Source organism: Manacus vitellinus, unplaced genomic scaffold, assembly GCF_001715985.3.
Source record: "Manacus vitellinus isolate BGI_N305 unplaced genomic scaffold, ASM171598v3 scaffold_93_pilon, whole genome shotgun sequence".
In the NCBI taxonomy this organism is placed as follows: Eukaryota; Metazoa; Chordata; class Aves; order Passeriformes; family Pipridae; genus Manacus; species Manacus vitellinus.
Genome location: NW_021940884.1, coordinates 550,312 through 577,039, shown reverse-complemented (window position 1 = coordinate 577,039; position 26,728 = coordinate 550,312). Strand labels below are relative to the sequence as shown.

The window sequence follows — 26,728 nt, the reverse complement described above, 5'->3', positions numbered from 1 at the left end:
GTGCCAGTGTGTGACACGGGGAGGAATCGCCCCCAGGCACTCCAGCTTCTGTGTTCCCTTCTAGAAACACATATTCCTGTTTAGGCAAATGAAAGCTTTAGTCATTCATAAAAAACACAAGCTTTATGCAAAAGGAGACAATTCCCACTTCATGCGAAGGATGTGAAATTCCCACTGGAACCCAGAGTTAAAGAAGGCAGAGCTGGGAAAGCAAAGTGTGTGTTGAAGCATACTGAGCTCCCCAAACCCAGCACCACAGCCCTATGGGAGGGACTAAATCCCTCATGGGAACACTTCAGGCTTCACCTTCTGCTCCCACATGCCCAAGGGGCTGTTCTGCAGAGACCCACACACAGAGGGGCAGAGCCCAAGGGGTGTGAGGGTGATGGAGCAGTCAGGAACAGGGAGGCAGAGCCAGTTTTTTGGCTGCTGGGATGTGTGGGGCCCGTGTCACCTTGACCAGTGCCTTAGAAAGTGCCAGAAACTGGCAATTCTGGATATCATTTTTGACCAAGGCTGTACAAAGAGACTATTTTTGTACCACCGAGACAAGGATGACGAGAACACTGCGCATGCAGATGCTGAGACTTAAAACAAGAATGGTTAAAAAGAAGTTTGCCAAGAAAAGAAAAAGCACTTCTCCTCCCCCAGCAGCACAGAGCCGGCCTGAAGAACAGGGCAGGAACAGCTTTCTTTGGAGCAGAGCTGGAAAATGCCATTTGGAGAATGTCAGTGCACGGCAAGACTCTGCCCTTCCCAGCCAGTGCTGCCTCAGAGGGGTCTGAGCCTGGGGCAGGAGCCAGGACAGGAGCCAGGGAAGGAGAGGAGATGCTGCTGGCTTTGACCTGGTGCCCTGCAGGCATCAACCCTGCAGAGGTGGCAGAACCCATCCCTGGCCAGGTTGGACGAGGTTTGGGGCAACCTGGGCTAGTGGAAGGTGTCCCTGACCCTGGCAGGGCAGTGGAACTGAATGACCTTTAGGGTCCCATCCAACACAAAGCTATCTATGATTCTATGAAATAACTTCCCAGGCCTCCACTTCTCCTTCAGTGGAGCCCTGGGAAGGGGCAGCCAGACCCACACTGATGGCTTGTTTGAATCCTCTGTACTGACATTTGCTGGATTTGACAGAACACAGCTTTGCAACAAGATCACAGGTGGCTGCTTTCCCTGTCTCATTGCAGAGAAAGCTCTAAATTATCTCTCCCAAAGAAGAATTAACACAGTTCCCATGAAGAGACCATTTAAAAGTGAATTTCATAGCAATTTAAGCAGCATACTAGCAAATACAACACAGTCAGAGCTTACAGCATGTGCTCAATAAGCCTGGGCAGGGGACATAAACCCAAAACCTCACACTTGTTTCCCATGACTCCCATGTGGAAAATCCCCCCGGCATGCAGGGAACAAATCACAGCAGGCAAAGGTGGCCTGTCATCCCTTCCAGGGAAAGACTGGATTACAAGAGGTCAGGGATGTGAATGTGAGGGCTCCAGGTGGCATCCTGCCACTGTGCCAGCTGTTCTCTGGGATGCCAAGATGGGGTAGGGGAAGATGTAACAGAGACAATGGCACCCACCAGAGACAGGGAGCCCGGGCTCCAGCAGCACTGGCCCATCCTGTCTGGGGGCTGCTGCCCTGGGGATGCACCTCCTGCATCCCCCCACCGGCCTGCACAGGGCTGGAAAAACACCTTTGGTGAGAAATAGCTCAAGTCCCAGCAAAAAAACAAGCAAGGAAGTTCAGGAACAAGGGCACAAGAGTGCTGGGTCTTTGTTTCAGTGGGAAGAGCCACAATAAACCAGAGACTCCATGGAAAGGAGGTTACAGGCAGGAGGAAAACACAGGTCCTATTCAAGGTAAGACAGCAAAGATTTGGGGCTCTGTCAGGTGTCCTTGCCCATGGCAGAGGGATGAAACTAGATGGTCCCTTCCAACCCAAACCAGTCTGTGATTCCAGGATTCTGGAGCATCTTTTCTACCACCACATCTCCTCGGAAGCTGCCTCAGTGTGCCACAGCTCAGAGGCAGTTGGACGCTGCTGCACCAGTAAGTGACACCAGAACTATTTTTCTGTATTTTACAGCATTCCAGCCACAGAGAAGCTCACAGAGCACAGGGCCTGGGGGCACGGCTGTGCAGGCAGCAGGATCCTGGCAGCAGGATGGAGGCAGCTCCTGGGGAAGAGCCAGCAGAGCAGCACGGACACGGCTGTGGGCACAGGCACCACGGCAGGGGCTGCTTCCATGTCAAACAGAACCTGCCCCTGACAGCTTCCAGCAAGTAAATACATTTTTATTGACAAAAGATCTCATCCTCTCGTCAGACAACTGCAGTGGGATATGGACGACAGTTGTTCTCCTCTTGCTGCTGACAACACTGAATAAAACGCTTTCTCTTGCCAAGCAGCAAAAAAAACCAAAAAGCCAAACTCAGCTTCTCTCCCAGAGCAGCACTTGCATCTCGACATCCTTTAGACATGTCTGGTATCTTGCACATGCCTCGAGAGTCATTTTATTACACCTCCATGAGAGTGGGGCTCCCACAGCACTTTCCCTGCAGCCTCTGGGTGCTGGAACAGCAAAGAGATCCCTGAAACACCTCCTGCCTGCAGCATCCCCAGCTGGTGCCACCTCGAGCACAGGCTGCACCACCCACCTCATCACCCTCCTGAGGAGGGCACAAACCCACCTCAGACCCAGCCCTGGTACTCTGGAGCCACAGGGAGGGCACAGACCCAGCCATCTGCTCCAGCCTCTCCTTTAACCAGCAGCTGTGTCCGACCTGGAGTAACCAGGCACAAACACGCCGAGACAACACGAGAAGAGCTTTCCAATGCCAGGGCTGAAGCCGTGTGCAGGCTGGCAGGAGAAAGAGTCGGGCTGTGGCAGAGCCAGGGAAGCACCAGAAGGTGCTGGGAGGGAGCAAGGCAGATACATCTTCATCCCATGGGAACTGTCACTGGCTGCTGGAGCAGCGAGCAGGTGCCCGCCCTCGAGGGGCAGATGGCACAGCACGAGAGCTGGAGAAGTTAATTAGCAGCACAAAAGCAAGCAGAAAGTTGCAGGAAGGTTGTGAAGATTTGCCAGAGCACTGGACAGTGAAGCCCAGAGGAATGTGAGATGTGAGGAGGGATCAGATGCTGTGCTCTGAGGCAGTGCAGGGGCAAGAGGGTGCTTGGAGTCACCAGGAAGGTCCTGACTCGATGGGCACATCATGGAATGCCTTCCATGAAGAAATTCCTCCTGAAATCCTCTCCCCATGCTGCAAAAGGGGACAAACTACAAGCAAAACTGAAATGTAGCTACACTGGCCTGTTACCTTCAGAGAGCAACTCTGATATTCATTAATGCATCCTGATTAGATGACCTTTAACAGGATCATGCAAAGAAGGTCATTTTAATGATTATTTTGTCTACAATTTAAATAATTATGCATTCTACTAATAGCTCTGGCTATAATTAGGTTTGCCAACTGGAATACATTACACATGCCTGACTTCAGCTCCTGGAGACCTGGCTGTGGGTCAGAGTGGTCATGGCAGCTCTGCCTCCTGCCAAGAGGAGACACAGGAGTGCCAGAGCTGGGAATGAGGAACAGCAGAACTGGACAGAGGAGGCAGGGCTTTGGGCTGCCAGCCCCTCTGAAGCACCTCACCAGTTCTCACTTGGGGAATGCTGGGGAGAGACCACAGCCTGGCAGCACCTTCACACGGAACAGAAGTCCTGCCCTGGCCAGTGTAGCATGAATGCAGCCTGATGTCTGCAGCACCAACATCTGCAGCTACAGCCCCATCCTCTGCTGCAAGAGGCAATTAATCTTACATCTTTTTTCTACTTAGAGGCCCTATCATGTGTAATTAGTCCTCTCTCCTAGATGCAAGGCTCCTACTCAGCAGGCTTGGCAAGGTTAAACACACAACCACGCTCCCGCTCTCTTCAAGGAGGTTCAAACACAACCAGATCAAAAAGAAACAACCCAAAGCCTGTTCAGCCAACACTAGACAAACTCTGACATTTCAGTGGTCTCCAGGGATTCTGCTCTGCTCCCCAAGTGTGAAACACCAGCTCACCCCAGGTCATCTCTGCATGCACCAGCCTGCATCCCCCACAGCACTTCAGCACATCCTGAACTTCAGACTGAGGAGTTTTATTTCAGTAATTAGAATTACACAGGTGTTTAAATGTTCAGATAGAGGATAAGCACTGTACAGGGACAAAAGGTTTTCTCCTTGATTCTCCAGTAACTATGAAGACACAGAGATCAAGGAGCAAAGTTAGAAGATATTTTTTTAACATATTTTTTTCCCTGGGCTCCAGGACCAGGCCAGAGGAAAGAGCAACTCTGGGCTGCAAACCAGCAGGCAGCTGGCAGCAGGAGCCCCAGCCCTGCACTGCTGAGCCCTGGATGCCAGTTCACTGCACGGCTCCCTTCCCTCTCCAGCTCAGCACAACCACGGGGCCCACCGTGAGGATGAACCCACTGCGAGGTTTAACACATGCAATAAATTAAGCTCCTTATTTCTGCTGGATTCTTTGGAGACTCATATCTGGGGAAAAGTTACCAGCTTGAGGCACCAACTGAAAAAACACATCACTGTAACCAGCACGGCCTGGTGGCACCAGATCTGACACCAGCACAGGTGTCTCTGGATTCACACCACGGTTCTCAGCAACCACAGGGCACGGGGAAAGTCCAGCTTTCCATCAGTTCAAAGCAAAGCCCCAGTCCCTGGCTCATTCTAAAGCTGACAGGGCATTGCTGTGTGCTGTAGTTCTCCCTCTCCTGATTCAAAGCTCCTTAAGGATTATATGATTATGTAATTATAAATATTATATATTATAAATATAACGATATTGCTGTACGAGCATGACTGACTGTGCAGGAGGAAGGAATTTTGTCCTGCATTCATCCCCCAGTGACAGAGGGGCAAGGGCACAGACCAGAGGGGTTCTGGGGGGCTTTGCTAAAATAGTAAAAAAAAAAAAAAGCTATGAAAGCACCATTTTCTCCCTGCTTTAGTCCCAAGCACCTGCATCCCTCTTCATTTTCAGAAATGATGTAATAAGAGATTCACTAACAGCACTGGGCAGCTGTTACCTGTCTGAGGGCTGTGCCATGGTGGCAATGCTCATCCAGGGATAACAGCAAGCAACAGGGAACGTGACCAAGGGCCTTTACACCTGCCCTGGTATCGTGGGGCCTCTTAAAATGTGACAACTTGGATTTAAATTAGACCTTTCCCTTCCCAGGCAGAGGCTGCCCACAGTCATCCAGAGCTGCTGGAGAGACCAGCTGGGACCAGCTGCCCGAGGGCTCCTCCTGCTCCTTGTGTGCTCAGCCTGGGCAGGGCTGCTGGGGAGGGACAGCAAAGCATCGTGTCCCCCATCAGCCACAGCTCCACAGGGACGGGAGGAGTGTCCCCTGTCCTGCTACCTGTCCTGTGGGCTCACACTGCCCGTCCCGTGGGCTCACACTGCCCATCCCGTGGGCTCACACTGCCCGTCCCGTGGGCTCACACTGCTCTCCAGCTGCCCAGGCAGTGCCGGGCAGTGCCAGCTGCCAGCGCTGCTCCAGAGGTGGCAGCTGGATCCCAGCCCTGCTCTCCACTGCCAAACCTCATCTTCCTTCAGCAGGGCTAAGTGCTTTCAGCCTTTCCATCTCTCTTGGCACCAGAGTGCCCTGGGCACCCACCCAGCTGCTCCCAGGGCCCCTCACAGCTGCGGGGCTGGTGCCCCCCTCACCCGCTGCTGTCACCCCCTGGGTGCCCACAGCTGGGGTGGGAGCCAGGGCTCTGCTCAGGCTCCAGCTCCTTCTCCATCACACTGCACCTAAAGCAGCCTTAGCAGCAAGATTCCATCTCAGCACGCACAAATATCCAAGCACCGACCAGAGCAGATATTTTGCAGAGGTGGCACCCCCCCCAGCCCCAGGCAGGTTGGCAGGGTGTGAGATGGACCCGCGGGGCTTGCTGCTGCTGCCTTGGTGTGTTTTACATGACAGGGAACGGAGAGAAAGTGTGAGTGTCAGAGCTGCAGCCACATGGCCAGAGGGAACTTCGCAGTGTCACATCATGTCACAGCAAGGGTCTGTAAACCTCCAGCACTGAGGGCTCCCTGGAGGGAGCCCAGCACACACCAGTGGCACCCACAGCCCAACACTGGCACTGCCCAGAGGACACAGACCCCTGTGCTGCCTGGGTGGCCAGGCTCAACCCTCAGGGAAGGGATCCCCCTCCACCACTCTCCCCTCATTTCTCCATGCCTTCTCCACCTGTCCTTGCCCTATTTCAGCAGGCACCCACTGCAGAGGGGCAGCAGCAGAGGCAGGGAGCAAAACTTCCCAGAAAAAAAGCAGAGGCAGGAATTTGAGTGGTCTAAGGCCATCACTTCCCTCTCCTGCAGCTCCATCCCCTCGAGTGACCTGCTCTGGGCCAGGGCTCTGGGACAAACACCGTGCAGGTACACTGGGTATGCACACACACACACCCAGTGCCCTCCTGTATGGACCCTGGCTGTGCCCGGGCACCCAGGGATGGAAGAGCAGGGCTTGTGTTCCAGCCAAGCCTCGCCCTTGGCCCCACTCCAAGAAGGCAGCAGCTCCTGCCCACACCTCCACTGGTAGTCCCTCCTTGTCCTCAGGGGCTTTTGTCCTGTGGGTGCCAGCAGTGCCACTGTCACCTCCTGGTGTGCTGTCCCGGCGCAGGAAGGGCCGTGGGTGCCGCAGCTGCTCCGGGGGCTGTGTGAGCAGAGGCTGCCACGGCTCAGGCAGAGGGTTCGACCTCACCCGGGCCCAGGACAAGCCCACCCACTGCTGACGGCCCCAGGAGCCTCACCCCTGCAGGCCCCAATCTCTGCCCACCATGGCACAAAGCCTCGATTTGGGAGGGCGACCAACAACATGTGTTTAGCCTCCACCTTCCGCAGCCTGTTACACCTCCTGCTCCCACCACTTCTATTTTTAAGGGTGAGAGTTGTGGTGCTCTGTCGTTTCCCCAATTCGAGCTCTTTTCTCCCAGCAGTTCCCCAAATTAGCCAGTTTCCACGGTAAAGCACAAAACCTGCCAGACGGACCTGAATGGTGCTGGCAGAGCCCAGCTCTGCTGCCCCGGCTCCCACTCACCCCAAAAGATCCACTGGGAAAGAAAATCCTTGTGGAAATAAGGGTGGGGACTTAGATGGCAGGCATTTGGATGGTTTTCTGATGCAAGAGATGAAAGGACACTGGGGCAAGGCTGTGGGGTCAGCCCCAAAGGGAACTCTCTGCATCCCCACACATCCTCCCTGCTCTGCTGAGAGCCAGTTATTGGGTGGCTTAAGTGTTTTAAGTCCCAGAAACATGAGAGTCCCCATAACTAAGGAATCACCGTCCCTGGAGTGATTTAAAAGCTGTGCTGATGTGGCATTTGGGGACATGGGTTAGTGGTGGCCTTGGCACTGTTGAGGGAACAGTTGGACTCGATCTTAGAGGTTCCAACCTAAACTACTCCATGAATCAGAGATGCCTGTGAAATAATGGCACAGAAGTGCCCTCAAGCAAGGAGGAACGTCTTCTCCAAAGGGCTGTGAACCACAGTGAGCCCCTGAGCACCATGCTGTGCCCACAGCTGGGGCATCAGAGCTGTACTTACATCAGAGGCAGGGCCTTTGTCAGCGCCAGGGCAGGAGAAGGTGACGAACTCATGGCACCGCTTGTGCACGACGAAGCAGCAAACTGGAAAGAGAAGACAGGGACGGGGTGAGGAGCATGTTACAGGATCAGCACCAGGGGAACAGAGAGTTAACAGAATAAAATGCAGCTATATCTGATTCGTGAGCAGAGGCCCCACAGCCTGAGCAGGCTTTTTAAGCCGCGGCAGAGTTTCAACCCTTATTGAACATCACTGACCAGACCAGGCTATTAGTAAAAGTCAGTAGAACAAAGTGTTGAGCAAATGTCAGAGGAGGGCTGGGAACCCTTCTGTTCCTCTGAGCTCATTGTCACTCGTGGCACACGCTGAGGTCACCGCCGGGAATAAAAAGAGGGAGAATCTGGCGTTCGCGGGTATCTGAGCTGAAAAGTGCATGTGTCCAAAAATGGAAGATTGTACTGAGGGAACAGGTGGGCAATTTTCCTCCCACAACTCTGCTTTTCTTCAGCATCTCCCCAGCCTCCGTTTGCCAGACCAGAAGACACGCAAGTCTTCCTCCCCTCACGCACGTCGACGACAGTCGCCCTTCTGGGAACAGCACAGGGAAATCAATCCCGACTCGCCACTACCCAGACTTCCAAGCAGAAGTATCCAGAGCTAAGTCCCCATCCCCTAAACTACCAAACCCTTCCAGCACATGCCAAGGCAAAGCTGCCAGCACTATTTCTGTAGTTTTTGCAGTCAAAGCACCATACTTCAAAGCTAATGTTTTCCCTAAGTGACAAATAAGCACATCACCTTCAGTAACAGACCTTGAAGAGCTGTTTGGCACTGCAGGGAACTTCAGCTGATGGCCCAGATCTTTTTCGAGGGTCTCAGCCCACCCCACCCTGCAGCTGGAGGTGGCAGCACTGCTTTGAGGAGCTGGGATGTGCCAGGTCTGGGGAACAGGCACCACCTCACACCCCACGTCACATCCTCCTGAGCGCCAGCTCCTGCCTGGGTGCACCCACACTCTGCACCACATCCACACTGTGCCCCATCCCTAGGGATGGACCCCAGCTCGCAGGAGCACCACCGTGCCCAAAGGGAGCCCAGGCAGGAATGGAGCAAAGGGAACAAGCACTGATTCTGAGGGGAAGCCTGGGCACCACACTCTGCTCTGCCTCAGGGGTCTCATCTGCCACATCCTTTTCCCAAGAGCCATTGTTACACTAAATAAAAGGCTCTTTGGAAGATGAGGAGCAGGCATAGAGGTTTGGAGACAGAGCTCAGGAACCAAACTGAGCCATGAACAAGAACAGTTGCAGCACTACAGGACATTTCCTAAGGAACAAGGAAAAGGTGGCCCATGACATGGGCCATGAACCTCACAATCCCCTCTTTGTGCTCTGCTACATCCAGCTGTAAATTCCTTTCCCTTTCCACATTTTTCATTGTGAAAAAACCAAACCCAGAAGGTTTTAAAGGCAGAACATCTGCCAAGAGCTCTCTCCTCGCAGGACCTCTCACTTGCTTTTCTGAGGCAAACAAACAAACATTTTCTTGAAAGCGTTGCTCACCATCTCTGTCATTGGTATATGGAGACAGAAGCATCTGGGAAGCAGGAAGGAAGGAATTAGAACCATATTAGCAAGGTTTTCTCCTGAAGTGTGTGTGTAAACTCAGTAACTCTGTGACACGCCGGAGCTCGGCGCCGTCGGGAGGGTGCTCTGCTGCCAGAGCCTGGGCTGCAGCAGGAGCCTCCCAGCAGAGCAGGGGTAATTCCAGCTCAGCAAGAGAAACAAGACTGCTACTAGGCTGAATTTATCATGGAATGGTTTAGGTTGGAAGGGACCTTAAAGACCATCCCTGGAAGTGTCCAAGGCCAGGTTGGAGGGGGCTTGGAGTAACCTGGGCTAGTGGGAGGTGTCCCTGCCCATGGCAGGGGGTGAAACTGGATGGTCTTCAAAGTCCCTTCCAATTCAAAGCATTCCAGGATTCTCATATAGATTGTAAGGATAATATAGACTAAAGAGAATCCACTGGAGGACAGTGGAGCAGAACACTTCCCTGCATCCAGCACAAACTGGAGCTCTCTGCTGAGGGCACCAGGCTGGGCTTTGCATCCAGTGCTTCAAAGGAAGCTCCACAAGCCTTGGAAAGATCCATTGGAACACTTCACACATGCTTAGGTGAATGCTCCATCCATGCAAAAAAACAAAAAGAGGGCCAATAGAATGAGTCAGGTACAGGGTCTCATGTCACTAAACCCATCTCAGCTCCCAGACGTGCATCCCACCCAACGGATGTGAGGAGTTCTGAGAGATCTTTCCACTGCTGTACCCTCCTGCTGTCATCACACTTCAGCAGTTTAAGCCCATGTCTTTGTCAGTTTAGAAACCCCAGCACGAGCAGCAGCTTTCCCAGGTTGCTAATTAGACAGTTAATTTGTAAATCTTATTATTTGGATAATAAAGTTATCAAATCCCACTGGTGAGCTACAAACATCCCAAGTCATTTGTATACAACAAGAAGGAAAGATTAACCTTTCCCGTTCCCTACTGCATAATGCAAGAGTGTTTCCTGGTCCTAAATTATCCTTCAGAGCCAGCTCCACTGCAGGGGTCTCAGGAGTCATCTCTGTCCTGGGACAGGATCCAAGCCCTATGGAACCAAAGTGGCAGAGACCCCCAGCTCAGCAACTCTCCACAGCCTTATGAGACTTGCTGGAACACACGTTCTTCATACCAGCCCCAGCACAGAGTGTCACATCTGAAGAGATTTGCACCAAAGTATCAGGGCCAAATCACACACATCCATTCCCTGGGATCCTGACATAGTCCTGGGAAGAAAGGTCTTCTGGAAGGTTGGGTTTGAGGGCTAAGAAATCGCAATAGCAACAGGGCATTTTCAAACCCCTGGAAATAATCTTATTGTGGAAGTTGAAAAGAGAAAATGCTAGAAAATGCTAACACAGTATTGCTTAAAAAATATATACACACACACATACATGCTGAAAGGCTTCTTGGCTTAAACCACTGCTCAGAAACCCTCCAGAAAAACATAAAGCAATTTCCTAAACTGATCCCAGAACATGCCAATCAGAAAAACCTCATCAAAATGTGTTCCAGGAGTTTGAAGTCTGCAAAGCAAATGTCTGGCTGTACCTCCAGCATGGGAAGGGACTTCCTGGGGATGGGACACCCTGGGGAAGGGACCTGCCAAGGCAGTGAGGGTGAGTGGGGCAGCTCAGCAGAGCATCCACTAGCTCCGGGCTGCCAATGGCCAGAGCAGCCCGTTCCCCTGAACACAAGGGGACAGGCTGCAGAATTACAGCTCTATCTGGCAGCAGTTGGGGCTGGCAGCAGTTGGCTGCCTGCATGTTCTGGAAGGATGCTGCCTGTTCCTGCAGCAGCCAGAGGCAGCCGAGCAGCTGCTGCTCCCACGGGCAGCGTGGCCGCTGCTGCCCAGAGCCCACACGGGCACCTTCCTGCTGCAGAACATTCCCCTTTCTCCTCTTCCCAACATGTAAACAAACTCCAAAGTGTTTCTCTGCCACCTCTCACCTCACAGGCTCCTTCTCCCCTCAGACAGTCGGGCACTTTGCCCAAAGACACAACAATGCCCAAAGATTTGCTCTTAGAATACAAAATCCTTCCCAGGCCAGTTGCTTCTGCCCAAGGAAAGCCCTTTATCAAAGCTTTAAGCTCCTTATACTGGCATCAGGCTACCCAGAGAGCCAGCCCAACACAAGCATAAGCATTCCTGGGAATATCAAAGCCCAGGAAAGGCTCAGATCAGCATTTCATTTGCAGACCCCTGAGACTGCTGAGCCTGCCCTGGAGAGTAGCACAGCAGCAGCCCCTGCCTGTGCTGCTACTGCCAGGACACACAGCATCAGAGAATCCTGGAGTGCTCTGGGTAGGAAAGGACCTCAAAGCTCATCTCATTCCAACTCTGCCATGGACATCTTCCACTAGCCCAGGTTGCTCAGAGCCCTGTCCAACCTGGCCTTGACACAGTGGCCAGTCCTGCTCAGAGCAGGTCTTTTGTGGTATTTTGAGCACTATTTCTCCAGCCTACTTTGACCTGGCTCTGGATCAGGTATTTGGGACGCTACAAACACACGAGAGAGGGAAAGCTGTCCTTGCCCATACCATGGCTGTGCTGTACAGATCAACTTATGCAAAGAAAACAGATCATAGAATATCCTGAGCTGGAAGGGACCCACAGGGATCGAGTCTAACCCCTGGATGGGCACAGGACTCCCCAGGAATCCCACCATGTTCCTGAGAGCTGTCCAAGCACTCCCTGAGCTCTGGCAGCCTTGGGGCTGTGCCCACTGTCCTGGGGAGCCTGGTCAGTGCCAACCACCCTCTGAGGGAAGAACCTTTTCCCAATATCCAACCTAAATGACTGCAAAGGCTCACAGACACTGGAAGAAAAGCCATGGCATTGGGTCACCCAAAGCCCCACATCACACAGCCCAGAAAAACCCAGGAGAGCCCCCAAGCTGCCTCCAGCCCCTGTGGAAACTCTCAGCACCAGCCCACAGGGAGAGCACAGACCCACAGCATCCCTGGCACATGGAGCAGGGCTGGCCCGGGGTGATAAATCCCCTCCTGCCCCTGCTCCCAGCCTGCCACCCGAGCTGGGATCAGCCTCCTCTCCCACATGGAACATCCTGAGCTGCAGGAAGGTATCCAGCCCTCCCCAGGGCTCAGCCACTGTGAGAAACTGCCTCCTGCAGGAGTGAACCCTGCCTGGCAGCCCACAGAGCAGCCCTGCCTTCCATCTGATCTCCATTAGGTGCTCTAATTTCATTGCATGCACTCCTTCCCCTGATGTTCTGAAGAAGGGGATAATCAGTTTTCCCTGAGTCCTTCAGAAAATGAATAATTCAGTGAAGTCACCTCTGCTGCCTCCCCCGAGTTCATCCCTCCCCAGAACACACATTCCCACTGAAGGGAAGCCTTCGTCCCCCTCGTTAGGCCAGGGAGAGGTCTGGAAGCACCAGGAACAGTCTCAGATACAGCATGTCAAGAAAGGGAGACAGATGGAGAGTTAACAGAGACAGAAGAAGGTTCAAGTAAGATTCATCTAAAAATCAAAGCCAGGGAGGAGTTCAACCCTCCCCAGGGAGCTGACGGAGCCGAGCTCTGGCAGATGGTTCCAGTATCACGAAGCTCAAAGATTATTTCGAGCATATCTCAGTGTGTAGCTGCTCCCTTCCAACCTGTGGATATTCTCATTTGGATAACGTCTCCACTTCCCAACTAACAACAGACTCAGGAAACAGCTTGGAATTCAGATTAGCAAAACTGAAGAAAACAAAAAACACCAGAAAAAAAGATTTCTTTTAAAAGAAGCTTTGTGTTGATCCACCTACAGTGGGCAAACCCCTGGGGTCAGAGGCACTGCCCTGGGCTGTGCCCCAACGAGGGACTGAAACGCTCAAAAGCCAGAGCTGCCCACGATTTTCCATTCCACATTAAAAAAAAATAAATCAGACTCACGACATCAAACAGAGGCAGTGAAGCGTGGTAATCATAAAATAAGGGGAAATAAGGGCTCCAGGAGGGGAAGTCCTCAATTTCTGACAGCACTTTACAGCTTTTAATCACTTAGAGCACACAGAGAGAGAAGCTGAGCTAAAATTTGTGCTCTTTGGATTTAATCCCCAGCTTTGGTTAAAAGCTTTCTGGGGTTCTTAGAGCACAACAAATGTCTTCAGCTCCTCAGACTTCAGTGGTTTTCCCACTGTCAGCTCCAGAGAGACACAGTAAAAACAACCATGATCCACAGGGATTTTCGCATGGCACTGGGAAGAGGGATGGAGATGTCAGGATCTGGGCTGATGCACTGACTGCCTGTGTGCTGGAGGATGAAGAGAGTGACACAAAGGACCCTGCCCTCCCTCCCTGGGTCTGTGCCTGCTCCACCACGGCCCAGCAACCACAAGGAATGATGAGAAACTTCTGTGCCCTGGAAGACACTGGAATTTTGCTGATTTGCCCCACTGGGGACACGGCCCAGGCACAGCACCATCCTGGCATTGGGATGAGCAGAAAGGTTAAGGCAGAGGACAGAGGGCATGGGGGACCAGGAAGAAGGGGAGAGGTCACTGATTCAAGTAAAAGGTGAAGTGATGAAGTGAGACCCAGGGGTAAGAAGTGTGAAAAGGCATTTCTGCCCAGTTTGGTCTTGTTATAGAAAAGGAAACAGTCGTTTTCCTTAAGGAAAAGGGGAAAAACCAGATAGCACAAGACATGAGGCTTCTCTTTCATGAAGTCTCCTGAGCCTGTTGCTCTAGAAGGCTCTGACTGCCCGGACAGCTACAGAGATTTCAACCCCAGGGAGTGATTGTACCCCAGACCTGTTAATCCTGCAGCAGTGGGACACAGAAACCTCTGTCACAGACCTGAGGAGGCCCAGCCTGGCAAACCAGCACTGGGAGAGCTGTCATCGAGTGCCAGGCAGAGAAAACTGCATTTCCTGATATTTCTGAAGCAAAAGCAGCAGGATGTGTCTTTTTAAAGCTGTACAATCTCCCAGCCATTACGAAAGCAATTCTCACTGTCCCTTCTGCTCTCCGGGAGGTTCCGGCAGCAGTGGCCGGAGCTGGGACCACTTAAGATCCTACATAACAGGCAGGGCTTTTGCCCACCACTACTCATCCCAGGCTGGCTTCTGGAGAGGGATGGAGCATGGACACAGACAGGTGGGATCAGGGATCACACAAGGATATCCCCTTTTGCAGGGAGGGGAGGATGTTCAGGCTCCTCTTGGCCCCCCAAGGTCTTTCCAGGTCAGGAGCTCAGCAATAGGGTCTACGTGCCCGAAGAGCTGGAATCCTCTTTTGTGCACATCCCTGTTAGGGAAAGGGCACACTGAAATACCCTAATTTATTGAGGCTCCTCATCTGCCCAAAAACCCAGCTCCAGGCTTTTTTGCTCACATGTCCCATTGACTCTACAGGGAAAATTCCAAGAAAACTGACCTCTCACTCTTCTGCCTGTTTGCTCTTTGGGAGGGGAAGAGGGGCAATGTTGGCTCTTAAACAGTAAACCCAGGATGCTGCAGAAGATGCCCCATCTCCTTCATCCCGCGATGCCACCGGCCGGCAGCGCGTCCATCCTGGGGCTGGCAGCTATTTCCACAGACACAGAGACATTAATTTTGCATTAGAGAGCCTGTCCTGGCTCCGACAAAATCGGCTCAGAATTTAAATACTTCATCAGCATTTCTCCCGGACTGAGCTGTAACAGAGATTCACTTTCAGGCTGAATAATTTAGCCCCGTGTGTGCTCCCGGCCGGAGCAGCTCCTGCAGATCCACCGGCTGTGCCGGCACCACCCCCGCTGACAGGAGTTCTGGGAGCCCACCGAGACCCCCCGCCCCAACAGCACGGGCAGGGCCCGAGATGGTTCCTGGCAGCAGCACCGGGCTCTGGCTCCAGCAGCAGGAATTGCCACAGCCTCCAAAACTGGGCAAGAGCTCAAGCTCAGCTTTACCCCTTTCCTCCGTGAACTAAAAGTTTTAGGGCTCCTCAGAAACATTTGTGTTATTGATACCCCGGGATGGGGAGGAAAACACTTCCAGTACCAATGTCTGGGGGGCTCCTCACGCTACCACAGGCTGAGAGCTCTGGGTGGCTCCTGCAGACCCATCACCATCCACTGCTGAGCTCCAGCAGCATCCAGGGGCAGAGCTGGGCACAACTGGCACCTGCAGCTTCTCGGGGTAAGACCTTGTCAGCAAAACTCAGGTGCATCCAGTGCCTGCAGTGCCCAACACCTGAACCAGCCCCAGCAGCTGCACTGAGGAGGGGGAGCAAGGCTCTCCTGGTTGCTCCTGAAAGGTGTATCTTTAACATTCCTCCTTTTTCATTGAAAGGGGCTGAGTATTTTGAGCCCAGCCACATGCTTCAAGAAGAACTTGAGCCCACATGAACAAAACACCCAGAACTGCCTGCAGCTTTTCCATGACATACCATAATGAATTGACAACATCCTCTGCATGACAATGAATGTGCTGGAGCCAGGCAGGATGAGGAGCATCAATCATTTCCAGCAGTGGAAGAGGAGTGGGTGGGGACAGGGACGATGACAGCATCAGAGCTGGGATGGGGAGAGAACTTCATTCTCCCACTGCATGTGCCTGAGGAACACCTAAAGCCACATCCAGGCTGCCAGGGACAGGGCTGTCCAGGCAGAGGGTGGTCCAGGATGCCAGGGACAGGGTGGTCCAGGCTCCAAGGGACAGAGCTGTCCAGGCAGAGGGGTTGCTCCAGAAAACAAAATCCAGCTGGCCTGGATTTTGTGGCTCTTGCTGGCACAGGGTTCACTGGACGTGGCAGAGGGTGAATTCCTCTACCCAGCTTGGGCCAAAAAAGCTGCTTGGGAGCAGGCAGAGCATCCCAGCATCCAAAGACACCCTACAGGAACTGTTCTTTCACCCCACCATGTGCCTGTTCCTGGACCATGCAGGTCCACAGCTGAGTCCCACCACAAAACAAGCTACTGAGAGCCCAACAAAAGCCCCTGGCAGAACCCTCACAGAGAGGCTGTTTGCAGTGTGGGGGTGACCACGGGGCACACAGACACTGAGCTGCACCACTCGCCCACTCCCCAAACCCAGCTCCCCCAGGACACAGCCAAGGCCAGCAGGGAAGCTGAAAGCCATGAGAATGAAGCCACCAATGTCTCCCCATGGACACCTTTCTCCTCTGCTCCGTTCCCTGTCCCAGGTGCCGCTGCACAGACCCACACAAGGGCAGGGGAACTCGCCGGGTTGTGCTGCCCACACACGGCCCCAACAGTGCCCTGAAGGAACGGGAGGGGAACGTGCTGTTCCCCACCTTAATTATAGCCCGGTCACACACTGCAGCTACACTAACAGGTAATTTCACAAGGTGGAATTTGGTTCTTCCCATGTTAACAGTCCCCTCTGACTTGTTTCTTAAAAGCCTGAATCACGAGCCTTGTGACACGGCGTGGAGGGAAGGTCGGCACAGGGAGGACGGCCCCGAGGCAAGCAGGGACAGGGTTATGGATTATTTGGGGATCACAGGCACTGGAGGAGGAGCAGCCAGGTGCTGGCCAAGGTCAGGCAGAGGAGACACCTCTTGAGATGCACAGCTGATGGACAGACTTGCTTTGTACCTTGGACAAACGGGGACAGGCATCGAGGACACTGCTGCAGCCCCCGCAGAGCCCTGTGCCTTTGCAAGGGGCTGGGGGCTGGATCCCTGGGGACATCCCTGGTGCCTGCAGCCAACTCTGCTCACAAACACCCACACACCAGCTTCAGGACCAGTCCCAGCCCCCCAGCGACACCCTCAGCATCTCCACCAGTGAGAGATGAAAAATAAGCACTCTGTGATTAATCAAAGCCCCAAGGGAGCAGATTAAACAGTCTTGGCAATTAGTTCTGGATTTCTTACGAAGGCGCTGGAAGACAGTGGAAAGCTGCTGCAGTCCCTGAGGATGAGCACCGAGTCCTCCTAAAACCCTGCACCAGTTACACAACTCGCCGGCGCTGTGGCGATGTGTTAAATTACAGATGGTCTCAATTAAAAGTGCAGAGATGGAAAGGAGGCTCGGAAAAAAAAAAAAAACACACGAGAAGAAAGAGAAGATCATTAAAAACTTGGCAGCCTACTTTGACTCCGGTGACCTGGTAATTTAATATTGTAATTGAAACTCCGGGTCAGGCTCTTGAGAGGAGGGAGAAATATGGAAAGGTATCCCAGCAGGATCAGTGCTGCCCAGAGAACAGGTCAGGCATTAAGAAGAGGGCAGTCCCAGAGGCAGATAACCCACCACCAGCCCATTTATGACTCTGGTATCTCCCAGCCTGAGAAGATGCTGCCAGCCTGCTTTGAAGCCAGTCCTTTTTGTCACAGCGTATTAATCCTGTTCAAGGCAGATAAAAACCCAGTCCCCAAAGTGCTAATAATGTAACTCAGTTAAAGCTGGATTTCGTCGCTTATCTTCAAGAAGAGAGGGGAACTTCACTTCCATTTTCGTCCTCGCATCCCCCCTTGCCCTTAAATTTTAATATTCTGAGCACTGTCGTATTTCCAAAAGCAGAGACCAAGTCTCCATGCCCCAAGAACACTGCCTGCACCCCCAAACAGGCATCGAGCCACAGGGACACCAGGCTGGGGAAGGGCCTTTCAAACATCACCAACAACACCCCTTGTTACCAGTGCCATGTGCCCATGTCCCACCTTGTCCCAGTGCCACCTCTGCAGCCTGGAGTCCACCCAGTTCTCCCAGCACTGGTGCTGCCCAGCACAGCCAGTGGCAGTGGGAAGGAGCCCCATGCACTGCCCCCATCTATCCATTAGATAGGATATCAGGGAAAATTTGCACAGATCCATCTGGGAACGTTATGGTTTTATGTCCCTAAAAGAGCTGGTGTCACACACACCTCAGTGGTGCTCCAGAGCTACAGTGAACAATCACAAGAGGTGGCTCCTGCCCAGGGACAGGGACACCTTGCTAAGGCAAGGGGATTAGGGAGCCTTTCCTACAAGGGGCAGGTGTTACACCAGTTTCCTGAATAAATCACAGAGCTACATATGCTTGGAGCACCTCGGGATGATGGGATCAGGGTCAGCCATGTGCCTACAAGGACATCTCAGCAGAGACCCAAACCCCCCCTCTCTCACTGGTGCCCCCACCACACCAGCTGCCCCAAGGCACTGTGGGGTGGGGCCCAGGCGTGCCCCAAACAGCCTGTGCCTCCTCCTGAACCTGGAGCACGCTGGAATCCATGGATTTCAGTGAGGATTTCATTGTGCTCATCCTAAGCCTCCTCTGGCCAAGAGGCTTCACAGTCCTGATAGGAGTATTAATTTTCCCTGGCACTGGAGATCCAGAGACTGAGCCACTTTTTGCCCCTGCAGAGCAGCAGGAGAAGTTTATGCTGAGTGCTCACAGTGAGATGCTGCACTCCTGTCCTGTAGATCAGCTACTGAGGGCAGAGAGTGGAGCTCATACGTGGGAGAAACCTCTCAAGCACCCCTGGCCAGAAGTGGTGGTTTTTTCCAGAGCGCTCACCTTCCCTCCAGAAGCTCATCACCAGTGAGCCAAGGGCCTGGAGATCAAAACCAGCCCTACAAATGTGAATAAATGAAGCTCTTTGACCAAAACACCATCGAGAGTAGACCATGAACACAGAATTACCAGGCAGCAAAGGCTGGGAGGCATTTATATACTGCTAAAGAGGCAGTATGGGCTGTACTCTTGCTCCTCTGTGTATTTCTAAAAAAAACCCAGAAAGCTGCATGGTCCCTTGGCTTTTCAGGAAGCACAAAAAACCAAAATAATCATGAATACAACAGGAACATATTTTTTTTTGTCCGATATGAAGAGTAATGACTTCCCTGCTGCTGCCTCAGGCTTATTTTGAGCTGGCAGCATCTTGGGAGGGTTTGTTCTCCATACACTGAATGATGTTTGAAGGGTTTCTTGAACACCCAGGAACGTGAACAGCTCAATTTAAGTACAAGTGAAAGCAGCAGCCAGCCAGGGTCCTGGTAAGGTGAAGCTGCCTACAGAGGATATATTTAGTGTTGCACAGCCCTGGGCTTCCGACACAAAACACTGACCGTGGCCCCCCTGCAGCTGCACCACCAGCACGACACCTCCCTGGTGACCAAGCACAGCAACCCATGGCATGAACTTGAGGTTTTTAAGGTTCCTTCCAACCCAAACTTGCCCTGGCAGCGCTTTAAACACAGGCACAAACAGCTCCTGACATTAGCACACCTCCTGTCCATGCCACCGTTCAAACCGAGCGTCCAAACAGTCTCAAGACATTTTTCCATCCATCTCTGGCTTCTCTCTCCTGTTACACACCAGGTTTTGCCCCAGCTGGGTAGCCACCAGCTCGCTGCTGGGCACCCGTGCCCCAGTTTGAGGTTGGAGCCCCGTCCAGTGTGTCCTTCAGCACCTCCACTTCCCCCTGGTCAACATCCAACATCCAACGGGCTGCCCAGAGGAGCTGTGGATGCCTCATCCCTGTTCAGTGCCAGGCTGGATGGGGCTTGGAGCAACCTGATCTAGTGGAACGTGTCCCTGCCCATTGCAGGAGCATCAGAATCTTTAACAGTCCTTCCAGTCCAAAGCATTCCAGGATTCTGTGAACTAATCCAGATAAACATCAGTCAGCACGTTTTGGAGCTTCCAAGCCCATGAGACACCTCAGGACCTGCCAGGCAGCAGGAGATAAAGCTCTATCCCTGATCCTGCATGGTGGGAAGCCAGAAAACACCCCACGAGCCTGCTCTGCTCCCTCAGCAGGGTCAGCCGTGGCAGGGCCGTGGGACTGCAGTGCTGCCCCAGCAGAAGAGAGCGGCCAACCGGACTCGGTATTTCAACCACTTCCTCCCGCAGCACAACACAGGCTCGGAGCCACAGCTGCGACACAGAGCAGGGCTTCCCTTTAGGTTTGGACTCTCCCAGCCCCTCCAAGAGGAGCGTGTCCCCCAGACCTCAGCAGCTGGTGGCAGGGGGGGCTCAGAGGGACCCCGGGGCTGGAGCCCGAGCGCGGCAGCACAACCAGCCCCTGCTCCCGGCAGCGCTATCGCAGCAGCTCCATCTGCACGGGCAGCTGCTGACTCACAGTGCCCACGCTCCACCCCGGCCCCCCACGCTCTGCACCCTCCCACAGCACCAGCACCCCCCGCAGAGGGGGGCCCAGGGGGCTGGGCACCCAGCAGCCACCATCTGTGAGCCACGGGCTCAGAGAGAAGCTGTCCCATGTGCACTAAGGCTATTTTAACATGGGGATAAAATTAAACCAAGCGTTTTGTCCCCACTGTCTCTACTTTAAAAAGATCTGGCAGGACCATCAAATGCCGCAGGCAAGGAAGGGATATTCTCCATCACCCGCTGTCGCTGCAGGATGTCCCCAAAAAGCCACCAGTAGGTCTTCCCCCCCCTCCCAGCTCTCCAAACACCCATCGGGCAGGACCAGGAGCCAGTCAGTCCCCAGGAAAGCAGCAGCAGCCCAGGGCACTGGACCCTGGCAAAGGGAGGGGACACCAGGCAGCCCTTGGGCACCCCAGTCCCCTGGGGAGAGGGCTCTGTGCTGATGTGACACTCGCTGCAGGACAGGCGGGGGTGGTGGCACACGGGCAGGTGACACACCACAAGGTGACACGCCAGGGTGCCCCCACTGAGGAGTCTCCACAGACCCACCAGACCGAAGCAGGGCACAGACTGCCAGCCCACAGCGGGGGATGCCCGTCCCCAGTGTACATGGTCTGAGTGGGGAAGGACCCAGACACTGCTCAACCAGCAATCACCTGCTGAAGGCTAAAGCTCACCTGGAGCTGCTCCAGCTGCAGCAAGCGAGCACGAGCCACACAGGGCATTGGGAGGGCACAGCAAGGGAAGAGCAAACCTTGAGCTGCAGCCTCACCTCGCTGTCAGGCCCCAGCAACACCACTAATTTGACGAGCTCCATTCTCCAAGGCCGTTCTCAATCCCTCCCTTGTGCTGCAGTGGGGACACAGGGACAGCAAACTCCCTGTGATGGGGCTGGGCAAGGCAGCACAGGAGTCCCTGCCTATGTCCTCCTGGACACAGCCACATTCTGCAGCCCCACACAGTCCCCCACATGCTTGGGACAGGACCCTATTTCCACTCCTCTCATGTTCTCTACACAGAGGGGATCAGACCTGCACCCAAGCGCCCCTCCCACCACCAGCCCCTCTGTGGGGCACCCCCCGGGGTTGGGCAGCAGGTCAGGTTATCAGCAAACACAGCAGCAGAACAACAGCCAGAGACTCCAATGGGCATTGAGGCCCTGCCACACACCCCCAGAGGATGTTTGTCTGTCTGTCTGGAGCCAGGATTTGTCCCGAGCCACACTCCAGGTCTGTGGCCAAGCAAAGGACAGAGCGTGGCTGCCCCAGTGCTGACCCAGCCTGAGCAGACACCCCGTGATCCCATAGAGAGCAGAGGCACAGAACCTGCTGGGGAATTGTTCCAGTGATGCTCCTTAGGAACAAGTTGCTCCTATTTTCCAAATCCTGTCCAAACCAACGGCAGCCAGGTCAGCCACAGGCTTGTCCCAGTGATGCATCTGATGCACTGGGCAGGATCCAGCCCCTAAGCAGTACCCTGTGTGCATCCCTGCACCCCAAGAGCCCTCTGCCAGCCCGGGCTCAGCTCCCAGCCCTGTCCCACAGCCATCACAGCAGGGACTGCAGGCAGCACCCACCAGTGCCCAGCAGGAGCACGGCCGAGCTTCAGGCTCTCCCAAGGCAGGGAGGAGCTCCAGCTTTGCACAACAAACTGGATGTTACCAGGGGAGGACCCACTGGGGTAGGAGACACTGGATGAGGTTCCCACGGAAAGGCTCTGCTGGAGGCTCCCGAGGCAGCACCACAGTGTCCGTGCCAAACCCACTGGAGCCGCAGCCCACAGGACTTGCCAGGGGACAGGACAGCAGCCCTGGCACTGTTTGAAGGGGTAATTTGCTATTTTGGCAACACAATGCCTGTGCCAGGTGCTCTGTTAACCCCATCACACAGGGCTGACCCTCCACCGCCAAAATGCCAGGGAACAGGAGTGAGGGGAAGCACAGGACTAACACTGACTGCTGGACAGTGTCAGCCCCCCAGACCCTGGGGGGCTTTGGGACCACCTGACCCTTCACTACAGCACATTGGGCACGAAGGAGAGAAGAAGGAAGGGAGGGAGGGAGGATGCTCATCGTGGTGCTGAGCACTCTCCTGGACTCCAGCCAGGAGATGAATGTTCACTTCCCAGGAGAGGTTTGCCAGCAGCACCACAAACAGCAAAACCCCTCGGCGCTGACCCTCGCAAGACGAGCGCTCCCACACTGCAGCCCCCACATGCTGCAGGAAGGGGAGCAGATTACACGGGGTTCTGTTGTTTTTCCTCCCTTGAAAACAGGCCATTATCTCCTGACAGGCTGGAGCGCCGGGTGTTATTACACAGCAACATCGCTGCCTTGCAGACATTCAAAGGGCTGCAGCTGGCAAGAGCGCTCGTGTACTTGGCACCGCGTTTGATGCTCCACGGATAAGATATTAAAATAACATTTCCAACATGCAGAATTACTGTGTCTGCTCACTCCTCATGCTCCAGCCGGAGCTGCTGAGAACAAGGTTTTATTGATGCTGCCAGACAGGCAGCACCGAGCGCGGCGCAGGCTGGAAGAGTCACCTTGCTGCAGGAGAGAGGAGGCAGCTCTGTCCCGGGGATCTGTCTGTCCCTGCCCCCGGGTTTCCTGGGGGAAGCTCTGGGATGCAGCACTGCGTAGGATGCACTCAAAAACCTGTTCAAGGTGATGGCCATGGAGAGGTGGAGCAGAGAGGTACCAGCCCTAGGCCAAGGTCAGCACAGAAGGTGGGAATCAGACACTACCTGCAGTATCACCTTAAGGGAAGCATCTTAAAACATGGTGGTGGGGAGGAAGAAAGCAAACATGCTTAGTATTTTACCTTTTCTTTAAAAAAAATAACATTTAGGTGAATTTTGTTTTAACAAAGCAGACAGAACCCTTGGCTTCCGCTTCCCTAACAAAACTCCATCAACCCAGGAATCGAGTTTGCTCTTCTTGGACAACAGTCCTGTGCAATTACACACCACCGGGTTCAGCAAGAACGTTATCTGGGCTGGCAGCTTTCGGAGGAGGAGAAGAGAAAAGAGAGGAGCCGTTTTATTTACACAGAGCTCTGCAAAGAGCTTTCCTGGCTCACTCTCCCCGTCCACGTCCCTGCCGGCCAATACGACTTTATTAATGTTTACGATATGCCCTACTTTTTCATGCGGCTCTGTCCCGGGGAAGGAATCCATTTGCATTTTTAATGAAATTTGGAGAAGCAATTTAGCCAATCCCCTGCACGCCAGGCTCCAAAACCCTGGCACAAAGAAAGCCCAGGTAGCAGCAGCCCCTCGGACACCCCTCTGTGCCGTGGCTGCTCCAGCCCCAGCGTCACCCCGAGCAGCCGGGGGTGACATCTCATCCCGACTCGGTGCCGCTGCAGCTGGCACAGCACCCACACCCCCCCTGCCACCGCCACCTCGCCCAGGGGCAGCTTTACATCCAGTCTATTTTAATAAGGCAATAAAGGGGAAAGCTCCATACATAAGAGACTAAATGGGACAATAAAAATCTGTGAGCTCGCCCGAAATGTCTCCCAGCTGTTCTGCAGCACTTTAGAGAAACAAAATAGGGCAAATTTCAGAAATACTGAGTTTTGCTTGTGCATTCCCAGCAAGTCTCTCCAGTTCACATTGGCCTCTTCCCATTTCCTCTCTGCTACACAGATAAAGAGAGGAACCTCTCTGCTGAGCCATGAGGAGCTGTCAGCAAGGCTGGGAGGAGAAGGAACAGAAGTTTCTAGTAACCCACTAGTTGCAGCACCAGCTCCTACAGTGAGCAGCAGCCCCCAGCCACAAGCTCACCCTCAGCCCCAGACAGACCACGCCAGCTCCTCCACACCGAGATCTGCCGCAACATCCAGCTTGATTTTTGGAATAAAAACCTGATCTCCAGCAGAAGAGATGCTCGCCCTTCACCTCTGCCTTACTACAGGCCCACGCCACCTCACCAGGGCAGGAAAATGAGCTGCAGCAGCTGAATCAAAAATTCCAGCTCACCTCCCAGCAATCTTTCCATGTGGAGTTTCCCCTTCCCCCTGGAGGGGAGCACGGTGCAGCATCCCCTCAGCATCACCCCCAAGGCATCTCACTCACCCTGCAACACCTCCCAGCAAGTGCAGAGCCCAGGGAAAGACACAGGAATGTCCCCAACACTGCTCTGCACAACCACCTCTTGCATATCCCTGAAGGAAGAATAATGTTCCTGGGAGCTTAAAGGCCACCCGGAATCGGTGGGGTTGAACGAGGAGGCACAAACCCATCACCACCGAGGGGATGCTCCCCCACAGACCAGGGCATGGCTCCCCCACCATGCTGCCTCCAAAGCTCCCACAAAGCCACCCAAATGCTCTTGCAAACACGAACTTGTATCTGTTTGAAGAGTTTGGGGTGATAAAACCCCTAAAAGAGGTGCCTGTCCAAGCAGATTTTGTTTAACCCCCCGTCACTCTGCCTTCCAGCCTGTCCTTTGCCCCAGCACCTCACTGACCATCCTGAGGGTCCCCACCAGCCCACCCAGCCCCCAGCTGCCAGCTTCTGCCCTTCCACATCAACCACATCCCAGATCCAGCCTCATCCCAGATTGGCAGCTGCTCGGGGGCGGCTTTCCATTTCTGCACGCACGGCACCCGCTCCTCAGCACATGATCGAGTAATAAATATTTGGAAAGATCTGTTATTTTTACATAAACAGCCACAACACGCTGTAGAGGCTGGGGAAGGAGCCTGCTCCTCACTGCCGAGCCCCAGGGTCACCTGCTGCCCCTTCCCCACCTGCCCCAGCACCTGGAGAGGGAGCTCTGAGGGATACTGGACACAGGACTCACTCATTCCAAGCTGCAGAGGCTCCTGGTGCTTCACTCTGGATGTCAAACAGCCCCTCTGAAGCCCCTCCAAAGTTTTGCCAGAGCACAGCACATGCAAACACTTCCATCACCTCTCCCAGCTCCCTTGTCATAAAATCATGGAGTGGTTGAGGTTGGAAGAGATTTCTGGAGGTCCTCCTGTGCAACCCCCTGCTCAAGTAGGGCCACCAGGATCATGTCAGGATGGCTTTTGAGTATCTCCAAGAAGGCAGACTCCACAAACTCTCTGTGCAACCCGTTCCAGCCCTCTCTTTGCCATGGGAGTGCTGTAACATGGAAAACCTCAGGCTCATCTCCCCTTCCTCCTGCTCCCAACACTGGCAGCCTGACAAATCTGCCAAAGAACCCAGTGACCCCCACATACGGCTCTGACCTGGAATGAATTCCATCTCCCTGTAAAGAATGGCCTGTCCCACAGGAATCCTGGGAATTATGGAGACTGGAGCTACAGAAGAGGAAGCAGGTTCAGCCCAGGACTCAAACTCACTTGCCAGCCACCCCCAGGGAAGCACTTCTCTGCCTTTCAGACTCCAGGAACATCAAACACACCCACCAAAAGGTGCTTCCCAAAAATTCGTGTTTTGCACCCTGCCAGGATAATTCACTGCAAAGTGGCTCTCAAATACAGTACATTCACACGGCTGCATCCCCTAGACTGCGGGTTTTCCTGCCTTACATCATCCTTCCTCCTTCAGCAGCTCCAGGACTTTCCTGCCCTCCCACCCTCACCGGGCACCACTGCTGGGCCGTGGCCCAACGTGACACCCACTGCCTGCGTCAGCCCCCTTCCCACCTCGGGGCCATTAATAACAATTACCTTATAATTCTATTTCATTATAAGGTTATTTTGGATGGCAAAGGCTGAGCCCAGCATATTCCCATCACTAATGGAATTAGGGCTCCTTCCGCAGCCTCGAGCGCTGGCGGAGCGGGAGCTGCAGCCCCGGATGCTGGACCTGCTGTGTCCCCACCTCCGTGAGCTGTGGGGATGAAGCTGCAGCTCTGGGGCTTTGTCTTTGCTCAGTGAGCAGCTATTCCCACCCACATCGACTCACTCTGGGCTCCAACTCCAACCTGCAAACACCTCCTGTGCCCTGATCCCCCGTGTGAGCATCCCTACAGGTCCTCCAGCAGACAGGCTCCAGCTTCAGAGAGCTACAGGCTCACACAGTGCCCAAAAGGGAGGAGGGGACGACTAAAGGAGAACACTGATGCTGCCTCAGCCTTTTTTTCTCCAAGGTTAGTGTTTACAGACCCACAGCCCCTGCTCCCTACCAGCCCCTGGCTCTCCAAGTGCTGTCCCAGTTGTATCCCTGGGATACAAGGAAAACATCAACACGCAGGACTGTCATTTCAGAGGAGCTCTTTTCTATCAAGTTATAACTCAACACAAATGATTTTTGCTGCTCTTTTCAGTGAGCAGGTTCCCAAAGGAGCAGGAGTGAGTGGCAGAGCCCTGGGGAGCACGGGGGGCTTGGGAAGGGCTGTGGAGCTGCAGTCCCAACACACACACCCCGTCCTCATCCTCACCTAAACAAGCCACTGCCATGGGCCTTTGGAAAGCACAATAAAAATCTGTGAGCTCGCCCGAAATGTCTC

General features: G+C 53.8%; 1 protein-coding gene across 1 annotated transcript in view; it reads right to left on the bottom strand.

The window, feature by feature from the left end:
- Positions 1–26,728, bottom strand: part of PRKCB (protein kinase C beta) — a 98,654-nt gene that overhangs the window by 48,477 nt on the left and 23,449 nt on the right. Inside the window, 1 exon segment of the mRNA XM_029965255.1 lies at positions 7,631–7,713. Coding sequence (XP_029821115.1) covers positions 7,631–7,713 — 83 coding nt within the window.